General features: G+C 35.2%; 1 protein-coding gene across 1 annotated transcript in view; it reads left to right on the plus strand.

Moving 5' to 3' along the window:
* Positions 1-923: 923 nt before the first annotated feature.
* The window catches only part of LOC117101406 (ubiquitin-like modifier-activating enzyme ATG7), a 35,830-nt gene continuing 23,673 nt past the window's right edge, over positions 924-13,080 (plus strand). Inside the window, exons 1-9 of the mRNA XM_033241383.1 lie at positions 924-1,019; positions 4,575-4,754; positions 5,266-5,320; positions 6,556-6,673; positions 7,676-7,753; positions 8,177-8,293; positions 9,824-9,964; positions 10,486-10,574; positions 11,642-11,763. Of these exons, the coding sequence (XP_033097274.1) occupies positions 4,607-4,754; positions 5,266-5,320; positions 6,556-6,673; positions 7,676-7,753; positions 8,177-8,293; positions 9,824-9,964; positions 10,486-10,574; positions 11,642-11,763 (868 nt within the window). The 5' untranslated portion in view covers positions 924-1,019; positions 4,575-4,606. The remainder of the gene's footprint in view (positions 1,020-4,574; positions 4,755-5,265; positions 5,321-6,555; positions 6,674-7,675; positions 7,754-8,176; positions 8,294-9,823; positions 9,965-10,485; positions 10,575-11,641; positions 11,764-13,080) is intronic.

Below are 13,080 nucleotides of genomic sequence, written 5' to 3' on the forward strand. Positions count from 1 at the left end.
AGATGTGTATAAGAGACAATATATAATGTTTGTAGGTTCCACGTATGTCTTGATAGTATAAAATGAGTACGAATGCACAAAGTAGAGTCGTATACGTTGACATACCGTAGTAGACATAAGGCAATATTTTATTTCGAATATTTCGAGCACGCCTGTGCTTTTCCTCAGCGAAAACACGTATGATTAAAAAAGCTTTACAAACTACAATAAGGGATAAACAATAATAGCAGAGGCTTAGATAAATCGTAAATGATATGATTAATTAGGGCCGATTATAAAGGTGGTAACACCAAAGAAGATAAAGATAATTACAAAAGGGCTAATCAGCCGAATGTAGGCCTATGATCTCACTAGTTTGATATAATGAAAATGAAATATAACTGGTATAGAAAAATATATAAAGGATGAATAAATGAATAAAATAAATATAATGTGTCTAGATGGATGAAAAGTGATTAATAAAAAGTGTAATCTGTGAGAAATCCTAAGTCTTTATTTATGTCGTTTTTGTGAGTATCTAATTTTATGATCCATTTCAATTCGCGACACCGTCTGTCGGTGAGGCACCGAGAATCTGGGATTTACCTGTTACCTGGAGGTAGCACCCGCAACTTGCAGATTTGCTGTTACACAGTACGCCAGTAGTCGATCGGTCTCCTGCTCCTCGTGCACATTTAACATATTTATGTTTTGTCAATTCTGAAATTAATCTAAATTATATTATCGCAAATGTTTTTTGTTTTTTTTTCTAAACTCACCAATCAGCCATGTTAACTTAATGCTGATTAACGCACTATGGTTTACGTTAATTTTCGTTGTCAACGAGGTCTATTCATGGTCTATCACTCGAATGAAAATAATACTCAACGAAGATTCGTAGTCAACAGAATGAACCAGTCGAATACGCCCAATGAAAATCTGGTAGATCACTCATGCATGATAATCCAGGTACGTTGTTAATTAGACGTGCCGAAACTAAAATAGACCACGTGACGGCGTGTGTTGTTATTGAATGAAAGGTAAGTTAGCGAAGAGTGATTTACAAGATTACATAGATTTATAGGATTTGTTTAAAATGTAATTTGGTATTAACATTAATTGTATATCAACAAGCATAGGCCCTAGCCTAGCCTGCTAGAGTGAGGCCCAGTCTGCCTACAATGCCCTACATACTAGGCCTAGCCTAGGCCGGATTGATTGGCTTCTCTAGTAGCCTAGCTAGCCTAGACCTCCAGGGCCTAACCTAGCTAGAGGATTGAGAATAGGGCAGCAGTACTACCCCTAGCCCTTGGCTAGTCCTGGCCTTGAGCTAGACTATAGCTCATATATTCGTCAATGCTTGTGGTCTTAAAATGAAAATATTCACTCTAAATGCACCCGTAGCCAAAGCATCAACACTTTAATTGTAACAAACTTGAATAACATTAAAAACAATTATGGTTAAAGAACCTTTCAGTATAGATCTGCCAAAGAATGGAATAACTTACCAATTGACATAAGGAAAAATGCAACCAATATGAGTTTGGATATTTTCAAAAGTGCTATTTCTTAATTTTGAATTTCATCACATATTATGTTAAAAATAACTGGACCATTTGGGAGACCAGTACTTTTGTATTGAAAATGTATCCAGTCGAAAGAAAGAATAAATAAATAATAAATATAGCATAGGCTAATATTTGCCTAGCCTAGCCCTAGGCCTTGACAGTGGCCTCTAGGTTACCGCTATGATGAGCAGGGAATATTTTCATTTCAAACTATTGATTGTGGCCTAGGCCTAGCGAAAATTACTAATCAATTTGAAAATTTATTACGCAATTTCATAATGTGTGTAGCAATCTTTAGTCAATGCAATGTTATAATACTATGTGCAATTACAAAAAAATTAAACATACAAAAGTGACTGAGATCATTGATTAAACTTATTACTTTAAAAGTAATTTTGCAGACTTTTCATAAATGAGTAACTCATAAATGAGTATTTCCTTTTGTCATATGGCCTAGGAGGCTGCAACAAGCTATTCTACGCTAATGCACTTTAGTACTCCACCCTAACCCTAACCTTAACATTGATTGATTGATTTATTTATTTTCCACATAGTGAACAAAAAAACGTATACATGATCAAATATATTCAGAAAATATATGTGGATAGAGACCACAATAAGTTAAAAAAAAAACTTTAAGATGTGGCCACCATTAAAATTAAAATAAAATTAAAAATAAAATAACAGAAAATAAAAAAAATAAACAGGTAGTCTGGTTTCTATTATAATACATACTGTAGAAGGCTTAATTAGCATACATCGAGACCAGATATCGTTTGATATTAAGTTTAAAAGAAGAAAAACTGGGTAAAGATTTTAAAAAGGGGTCAAGGCAATTCCATAACTTAGGTCCATTATAAAATACGGATTTTTTTCTAAGAGAAGATATACATTTTTCTGTGGTGATATTGTTTTTTGAAAACCTTGTTAGATAGTATAAATGGATTTCAGACTGTTGGGTTGGGAATAATAGGGTAATGTGAATTGGGAATGTATTACTTATAAATCGATACATAAAATTATAGGTCTGTAGTTTGTTTAGATCAAATATATTAAGTGTATTATATTTATAAAATAAAGGTTTAGTGTGTGTAGTACAACTTGACCCTGAACAAATCCTGAGAGCACGTTTTTGTAATTTAAAAATGCTCTCAATACTAGTGGCTGCGAAGACTTTTCCAGGGGCATAGGTGTGTATGTTATCAACTGTGGTGGCCCACGAAAGATTGCAATAGTTAATATAGGGTAGGACTAAGGTATTGTATAATGATAAAAGCATATGTGTGGGAAAATAATTTTTTAGCTTATTCATGACACCAATATTTCTAGAAATAATATTAAAAAGTTTGTTCGATGAGGTTGCTAGGAAAGCTTGGAATCTAATGTTACACCGAGAAATTTTGTTTCACTGACCTGGTTAATAATATTATTATCTCTTTCTAAAACATGATTATGGTCTTGTTTTGTTTTGTGAAAAAGAATAAAATTAGTTTTATTAATGTTCAAAGATAATTTATTTAATTTAAACCAATTGGATACCTTGCTTAATTCAGTGTTAGTAATTTTAAAAAGTTCTGATAGAAAGTTTGAATAGAATAAAGCCTAATAATGACGAACAATTTGGGAGATCGTTAATATAAATTAAAAATAATAAAGGACCAATTATTGACCCCTGTGGAACACTACACTTGATTTTAGAAAGAGCGGAATGATAAGAGTCAACTGAAACAAATTGTTGTCGATTGCCATTAACATTAAGATAGCAAGACTGGAGTTGAGGTTAATGTTAGGGTATAGAATGGAGTACTAAAGTGCATTAGAACCAACTATTCAAATGGGACTACTAAAAAAAAACCAATATATACAGGCCTGTATTATTTACTAGCCTAGACCAGCCCCTTAAATTTTGATGAAAACTGCATGTATAGTAATTATCAACAAGGCTATGAAATCAATTCTATGCAGTAATGTTAAGCCGTTTATCCATTAACATTGGGTCGTGACAAAGTGCGAGCCAGCGAGTCATGCGAGCCAATGCGCGAGCCATGCGAGCCATACACCTCTTCAATCGCAACAACCGCCGGATGTTCATGGAGTCCGACGGGCCTTATTTAAAACTGGTTGGACAGCGAATGTGTGCGCCTTACATCTTTTGGGCAACTGCGGAGGCAGTGGGCCGGGTCATCGGCCAATCCCCCCCAGAGAAGTTCTGGATTTGTCCTGGAAAAAAACGGTCGGAACATGTTTTTGATATTAAAAGCCTCATGAAGTTGTGCTCAGTTTCGTAGCCTGGCATCTCGTCCCTTTAAATGCATGGTCGAATGTGTCCTCTTCCATGAGTAAATGGCTCCTCTTTCAAATACAATAAGTGGGGAATGTGGTGACAACCCTCTCAGGGTTAATATATCCCAGTGTTTGAGGCACTACAACCTCCGGGTCAGCGTATTGGCATATTACTATTGCAAACCCGAGGCTCTTGGGAAGATAGAGCGCTTTAGGTCCGGACCACGACTAGTCAAATGTGACAGTGTTATCACTCATTGTTAAGTACCAAGTATATCAGCTGTTTTGCAATTACATTCTTGCTTTAACGTCTAGGCTAGGCCTAAGCCAGATACTGTAGCAGTAGTACTGTAGTAGTAGGCAGCAGCAGCAATAAGCCAGATAATAGGCCTATGCTCTAGACTACAGTAAATAAGGCCTGCTCAGGGAATAATGTAATGTACAGGATTTTAATATAGTGCATCATACCAAAGTCACATTGCGCTTAAAAAATGATAAAAAGCTGATGAAAAAGCAACAACATTTTTTAATGGAGAGTGAACAGAGACCGAGCAAAAAAAAAAACGTCCGAACATCACTGCATCGTTTGCCTGCAATTAATGACCATAGATAAGAAATGGTTGGCCGGCACATAATTCACAGATTCCTCACAGTGCTACAATACTCAAAAAGGCGCCTACGGTCTATCTTGCATCCTCCACACATTCTATTTGACAATTAACAGTTTTAGTTTTTACATTGCAGTGTGTCTTCTGCCTACAGAGTGGTGACTCAAGATGTGTGAGACCTCGGAAGCACTGTTGCAGTTTGCTCCCTTCAGTAGTGCGCTTGATACTGGGTTTTGGCACAAGCTGAGTGAAAACAAATTGAATTTGTACAAATTGGATGACAAACCTAAGAATATATCAGGATACTATTATAATGGTAAACTGATTGTTCATGATTTTTATTAATTATTAGTTAGTTCTACTCAAATTATTTATTTATTTTATTTTTTTTTTTTCATGGAATGTTTGTAGAATAATTCTGTACGTCTTGTCTTTGTTGACATTTACTTTTATTTTAGTCATGTAAAACAAAACATGGGTAGAAAGCAACCATGTTAACCAACACCGACAATTTTTAGTGTCAGTTGGTCTCAAATTGCAAGGAAACCGTACAGTGGTTGTGGTACATAGTGCTAGTCGGTTTATTATAGTTTTTCTTTTTTGGTTAATTTTAGGATAGTCTGCTCTTGTTTTTCTCTGTTCTTTATACAGTAATCTCCTGTATATTTTTGTCCGCTTTTTTTGTTTACGTTCAACTTGCTTTTTCTTTACTTGGACACGGCGCTTAAGACCTTGTTTATTATGTCCTATTCTGCTTTTTATGCTTACTGTATTTGTCTATGTGTGTATTCATGAATATTCATATTTCAATTGTATTTGCTTTACAGGGGATCCAAGTGGTATGCCTAGTAGATTATGTTTGGAGTTTGATGCATTTGAAAAGTAAGTGGTTTCTTAACCGATCAATTTCTACAGTAAAATTTAATTGAAAACCCCAGAAATGCTGATGCAAAAAAACCTTCCTTCAGATTCTTCAATAAATATCTTTCTCATAATATAAGGCATGTTGTGGCAAAATGGCTATGGTTATGGTTGGAGACTTATATAGCGCATAATACATGGTCTCTATGCGCTCGGGACTAGATGTTGCATTTTACAATAGCTTTCTCCTCCCCTAAGGGTCACTTCATGTCTTCAGCAGCCAGCAAACCGGCGCACTTTCATCTGTCCACGACAGGGGCCGAATGAACCAGTACACCGGGGTAACCCCCTACTCATCTCGAAAGATGTACTGGGTTCTTTAAAGTGCATGAGCATTTGTGTACGCTGGGCCTACGGTTTATAGTCCTTATCCTAGAAGACTTGTTCCACCACCAGAACTATAGGAGCGAGCCGGCCGCGAACCCGTGCCGATATTGTTGGCTATGATCACGGTGCCCCTGCTTTAACCGCTCGGCCATTTGGCTAAGTTGTATCAAAAATTGAAATATAAGTTATTAGTATTTTCAGATAACTGAGTATGTGATCTTTAAAATGACAGGGTCATTCATTGAAATTGGACAACTCAAGCATTGGTTATTGGAAAGTGAATGTACAGTACTTTTAGACTCAAGATATTTTGCGTTATTGCATTTCAAAGTTATTTGTGCATATATTGTTTAATAGAACGGAGTATAAAAAATAATGTTAAATAAACAATTTTTTAACTTCCAGAACAGATACTTTGGGACATGACATTAAACTGTTGATCTATAGTGAAAAACAAATTTGGATCTTTAGGCAATTTTTTGAGCTGCCATATTTTATAGCTCATTTACTCAATACTGGACACACTGCAGTTGTTAACATATTAACGAGACAGTCTTACGCTGACGAAGGCAGCAGGTGCTGCCGAAAATTTCGTTGAATAAATGTACATGTCTCAGATTATGTCAAAGTGTCTGGCGTTTATGTTAACAACTGCAGTGTTATTTTATATATATATAAATATATATATATATATATATATTCTATGAATCATAAGGAAAGTGGTGTTGCCATGGAAACAGTTCTGTATGCATATATATATTTTTGTGAGGTATATTTTTTTAGATTTCCCCTCAGGCAGTTCATTATATTTCTGTTGAATAGCCTTCTGTACAATTTATGTTGTTTTGCTTGCATCATAACACATACAGGACCAAAAGAGTGCCACCACACTGTTTTCTGTGCAATGGAACGTTGTTTAACACCAACACATTAGATGATTTTAAGACATTGGACAAGAAGAATCTAATGGAGACTTGTGCCCAGCAGGTAAATATTACAGTGATACTGTAGGTACTGTGGGGATTGGCGATGGGTGTGTATAGGAGACCACCCCTACGCCCCCCACCCTGCCAAAGACTAAAACATTTACATTCTTAAGATAGTTCTGAATGTTGTGGTTTGGCATGCCAGAAACAGTGCGAGTTCTCGAGGTCCCCTCGCTGTGCATATCAGTTATGTACTTCGACACTTTATCTGCATTGCTTCTCTCCTTGCAGGAGTGTAAATGTGAAAAAAACATGAAAAATTGGCTTAATTATTACTACATTCATTATACACTCCCTCGTATATAGTTTGTAGTGTAAGTGGGTTTGAATATATAATGTTTGTATGTTGTGTCTATTGCCCCCCTCGGGGAATAGACACTATGTTATTGTCTGGCAGTTAGCTCAGTAAAGAGCGAGAAAATTCGTTAGAGGTGCATGATGGGTACTGCTACAATGAGGCAATCGAATAGAGTTCAGAACTCAAATTATATTTTGTTGGAAACTGGAATGTGCATCAAAGAGATGCAGCACGCATACTCTGTCTGGATATATTTTGGCAAAAACTATTTGCTAAATAAGAAAGCAAAACGTCATTTTTATTTTCATTCCGCCCTCCTCCGATGATCTTTAAAAAAATACATACGCGAAACAAGGAATAAAGAAAGTTTCGCCTTAATGCTGGCGGTACTCCGCATGTAGTTCTGAAAAGAGTTGTTGGTTAGAATATCTCGACGTTTGAATTGAGTTGCTTCATTCATTTTTAGGAGAATATTTTCTGGCAGGTAGTTTAGTGGTTAAGCTTTTCATTTCCAGTGGTCTGGTTCAAATCATGTGAGTATGTCCAGAATTTTCCTGATAAATTGAATTCCACTCTGTAGTTTCAATAAAAAATACATTTGTTTTTATAGAATGTCTTTAATTTTATTAACAAGTGTGCTTGCTTTTTTATAAAAAATAAATATGTTGGAATATAAATTTATTATTGCATAGTTTTTTATTATAGATGTGGACAGATATAACATCAGGGAAAGCCATAGAGGACCCAAGTATATTATCACAGTTTCTGTTGTTGACATATGCTGTAAGTACGCTGGAAGCCTTACACACTGGTAGTCCTGAAAAGGTCTTTTTTTACTGATTTTGCAGCATATTTTTGTTGGGCGGTGACTATGTCTATCGCTCTACGCTAATGTAAACAAACAAATAGTGTTTGACGGTCAAGTGTTGTGTTACTAAACACGGAGATCTCTGTTGTTGGTGGGCAGAGTGTTAAGTTAATTTGTTTGTTTCAGGGTTTATAACAAATCTGTATGGGTAAATCACAAATTATGATAATCATAGTTTTGTTGGTATTAATATATAGTCTTATTTTATTTAAATTTCACACCAACACCAAGTTCGAACCTGCTACTTGAAAACTGGAGACAAATGTATACTTTATATTATAAATTATTTTATGATACTTTTGTTCAAATTTAGACTATTACTATCTTCACATTTGCAGGATCTAAAAAAGTACCAATATTATTACTGGTTTGCTTTTCCTGCTATTTGCTTGCCTGAGGGCGCTAGACTAATTAAAAAGCCTGTGCGGTTAGACCAAGATTGGACAGAATCAAAGGTTAGATGATTATTTGTTTTTTTTTATTAATTTGTGTAATGTGGCAATTCAATAATCCAATTCTCATGTACAAAATGATACCTATCATCAATTAAAAAGTTTTGACATTTATTTTCTTTCTTATTTTCTTTATAGAAACATATACACCATTACCACCGACTTTATGTGAAAAATTAACAATATGAGGCATGTTGTGGCGAAATGGTTATAAAGTTGTCGCAAAGTCCAGTATTGAGTAAATGACCTATAAAATATGGGAGCTCAAAAAATTGCTAAAATATCCAAATTTGTTTTTCACTATAGATCAACAGTTTAATGTCTTATTAATCATATCCCAAAGTATTAGTTCTGGAAGTGGTTAACAAATTAAAAGGTCCACTGATTAATCTCAAATAAGAAAGTATAATACATACTCCAAGTATTGAAATGCACGCCATCATGTTGGGATTCAATGTTTCAACATTAATTTTGTCATCATCAGGAATGATGTTCATCAGTTAACAAATTGTTTATTTAACGTTATTTTTAATAGTTCATTCTATTAAACAATGTATGCACAAATAATTTTGAAAGGCAATTACTCAAAATCCTGTTTATCTTGACTCTAAGAGTACTATACTTTCACTTTCCAATAACTTAGGCTTGAAATGTTCAATTTGAATGAATGACCCCTCATTTTAAAGATCACATACTCAGGTATCTGAAAATACCAATAACTTAAATTTTAACTTTTGCTACAACTTAGCCATTTTGCCACAACATGCCTCATATAGAAAAACATGAAAATACAGTAGAATCCCTATTAAAGGATCAAAAAAGTGTCCCCTTAATAGGGGTATCCCCTGAATAGGAGTTTAGCTATAGTGTTAAAGTATATACTTTCATTCATTTTGTGACTGAAAAAGTTCCCCCTTTATACAGATTTCCCAAAGGAGGGGGTTCTACTGTATCATGAATTTGTGTTTTAGGTGAGACGATTGGCCGAGCGGTTGAGACGGGAACCGTAACATACAGACATAATATCAGCGGAGGTTTTCGAATGGCATGCTTGCCTATGGTTCCAGTAGTGGAACATGTTTTCTCGGATAAGGACTCTAAACCTTCGGTCCAGCGTGCACAATTGGCTCGTATGCACTTTAAAGAACCCAGTACATCCTTCGGAAAGAATAGGGGGGTTACCCCGGTGTACTGGTCCATTTCAGCCACCTGTCCAGCCACAGAAGGAGCGTTTACATTCCTGCCAATATCAGGTGGTATCGAACCTGCAAATCCTTCTACCACGCTACGTAAGCATGATCATACACACTAGCTACGTAGTGACTCGAGAAAAGCTGAATTTGTGGGAGATGGGTTAGTTTCCAGGAGACGTGCGTTGCTTGTCCCAATATCCAGGAGACTTGTGGTTTTCAGGAGACAGACTTGGAAGCCCTGTGAATGCCTATTCACATACCGGTAAAACATTCTGCTAAAATACACACCGTATCTGATTTTGTTCCATAATTTTTTACTGGCAAAATGTTTGTTTTCCAGGTAAATTGCTTCCAGACCGCTTATGATGCATTTAGTAAACAGCATCCTGGAGTTGGATTCTTCCTCATCAAAGATGTCGATGATGACATCAACCTCTCACCACTCAGGAATTGGAAAGACTATTTTAACAATCAGAAGAAGGTATTAAATAGTATATTATTATACTTATCATAGTAGGCTGATTTTAGGAATTATGAATTGATTCCAGGTAACGTGCCACCATTTGAATATCTGCGAAAGATTTCCCAGTCCATTCGATGATGTTATCTGCCCACTTCTTCCTCTGTCAGCCTCTTCCGCTACCTGGAGTGGTATTATCGTGTGATTTAATGATAATCAATGCATAATATGCAGTCCCTTTAAATGTGTCCTAATTGGGAAAACCAAGGTTGTATAACTTTCTGTTTCATAGCTCAGTTGGTAGAGTACCCAAATGTTAATCAGAAGATCTTGGGTTCGATTCCCAATGGGGACATGCATTTTTATCAAGTATTTATCATTTTTATTACTACCAACGTTATTATCGTTTGATTAACACTGATAAAATGCCTTCTACAAAAACAATAGGCCGGCCTCAAACTGCGGACTACTATTGTACTACAGGTATTCATTTTTAACGTTGATTGCTGATGTTATTAATAATTTTGTACTTTTTGTTGCAGGTTTCAGTAGGCTTTTGTGACCCTTGTACTCTAGACACCAATCCCGGCTGGCCTCTTAGGAATCTTCTAGCCCTCATCTCATTCCAATGGTAAGTATAACCCTGCAGTACCTACACCTGAACCCAGCATAGACTGTTGGCAAAAGCTTGTGTATTAAATAATTTAAGGTATAGTCAAAAGTGCCACTAGTTTTTTTATTTCATGCAAGTATAACCTTAAAATCCATTGGTGTTATTATTTGTTTTTTAAAAGCACAAGATATAAATTCTTTAAACATTGACTTTTGAATCTACATTACTTTAACGATTTACTGTCAGCCAAAAAATTCAGGAAAAAATCAAAAATTCAATTAATGATTTGAATAGCTTATTTGTTGAGATCAGTAAACTTTGGAATGATTTGCCAAATTAATGTGCGTGATAAACTTATTTTCAATTTTGAATATTCTTATAAAGCATTGAAAGATAATTTTAAGGGCTGATTTTGATATTTATGTTCATATACATTTATATATTTTGTGTCAGTTTGTCTGTTTTTTTGTTAGGAAATCCACTTGACAGTTGATTTAGTTCTCTTTTTGGAGTTCCCTGTCTCTCCGTCTTTTTTGTGTATGATATTTTATGTGAATTGTATTTTTTGAGACGAATAAATGAAATGAAACTGATTATTTTTAACCCTGAGACCAATAAGCCATTTCGCATTTCTAACTGCGCATGCTCGTATCAAAGTCAATCGATATAAACATGATTGACCTTGGATATCAAGGGATAAGCGCATGCGCAGTTATAACCGTGAAATGACTTATTGGTTTTGCTGAGTCACAGAGTGATTACCACTGTACCAGCTTATAGGACTAACTGCAATACATTGACACACAGAAAGAGAACAATTCTTAATAATTGTTGGAGTGAAGTTATTTCCATGTACTTTTCTCTTTTATTAGAAGTTATTTGTTTGGTCTATAGCTCCATACAGTTTCTTTAGCTCTTCTGCAGAATTTTTTCTGTTAACACACATTTTGAAAAGGATTGAGCACTATAAATATCCTCATTCATTATTAATCACACCAAAGTCAAGCGCTTTGTATCCTAAATAAAAGGTTGTGATACCATATACGTGACGATTACGCTAAATTGAAAGTTACATTTTCTTTCAGGGCTCACAGTTTTGATGAAATCGAAGTCATTTGTTTTCGTGATAGGACACGTGAAGGAAAACGTACCATAGGCCACAGTCTAGTTCTTAAAATTAAAATAGTTTCAACAAAAAATCAAACAGGTACAGTAAAAACCCTCAATTACGAAAACCCGGATTTGACGAATTTTCACGATTTTACGAACGTAAAATCAAGGTGATGATGTCATAAAAAGTGAAGAGAAAACGGGCCTCTTCAAATTCCGTGTTTATTATGGCTTCACACATGTGCATGCAACATGTGCTTACTCTCTTTTAATCATCGTTTTCAGCTTTAAAATTTAACATAGTGCTTGATTGTTTTATTGAATAATCAATATATATATAATAAACAAGCATCTATGCAAGTTGTGTTGGAGTAAAATCCACAATCTAGATATTTAAGAAGGTAAAAACATCCGATTAAAAACAAATTTGTGTAGGGCCTAGAGTGGGATCAGAATGCTTAGAAACTCCCTACTGTAGGCTATAGACCCCTCAGACATAGCTGCGTAGGCCTGTGTGCCTATCCTAGGCCTAGTTTATTGCCAGTGTAAGTAGTACCAGTGCAAATATATAGGAATTTGTGTGAACCCCGATTTTACAAATACCCGCAATTACGAACGGCTCTGGGCCCATAGCCGTACGTAATTGAGGTGTTCTATTGTACTGTAATACTGCAACAATTTTTTATAGTTGAATATAAATAGTATTAAACCAAAAACCAAAACTTAAACTGGAAATTTTGAAATAATTAGTTATTTACTGGAATTGACTTACTGTCGCCTAAGTTATGAGTGAAATTGTTACAGACTGCTTGCTACTAAAGCATTCAATACTGCCAAATTCTTATGCTAATTACTAAGTTTCACATTTAGCAATTGTATGCTGGTTTTAAGATGACAAGTCCCATATGTAGTATATTAAAATAATATCAATTCCAATAAAAGTGTTCACAGTTTTTTAGATAAACTCCAGTTGGGTCCTTTAAAAATCTTCGTATCTAGATAGTCTTGTTTTGCAGTAGGCTATCTGTAAAAGGTTACATTGGTATACAAATGGTGTACTGAATAGGCAATGTATCATTGATTCGTATATGAGCATTAGAAATGCATACAGAAAAATCTGGGGTGGCTTGGACTCATTAATTGGGCTAATGTACAGTACATGTGGGCAAAGTGCGGACCTGCATGCCACATGTAGCCCAACGGTGATATTGTTGCAACCCACAAAAATAAATTTAATACCTTGTGTGGCCCGCCAACCATCTTTGGAAGTACACTGGAGAATAAGTTTGAATGCAACTCTCAGTGTTAAACCAAAAATTCACTTTGGCCTCCTGCCCATTTTTTTGCCTACTCCTGGGTTAATCCAAAATTTAAAATAATCAGGATATTTGAGTATTTTTCAAATGTTTTATAT

This window comes from Anneissia japonica, unplaced genomic scaffold (genome assembly GCF_011630105.1).
Source record: "Anneissia japonica isolate Jap-2015-1 unplaced genomic scaffold, ASM1163010v1 scaffold287981_len1045443_cov154, whole genome shotgun sequence".
Taxonomy (NCBI): Eukaryota; Metazoa; Echinodermata; class Crinoidea; order Comatulida; family Comatulidae; genus Anneissia; species Anneissia japonica.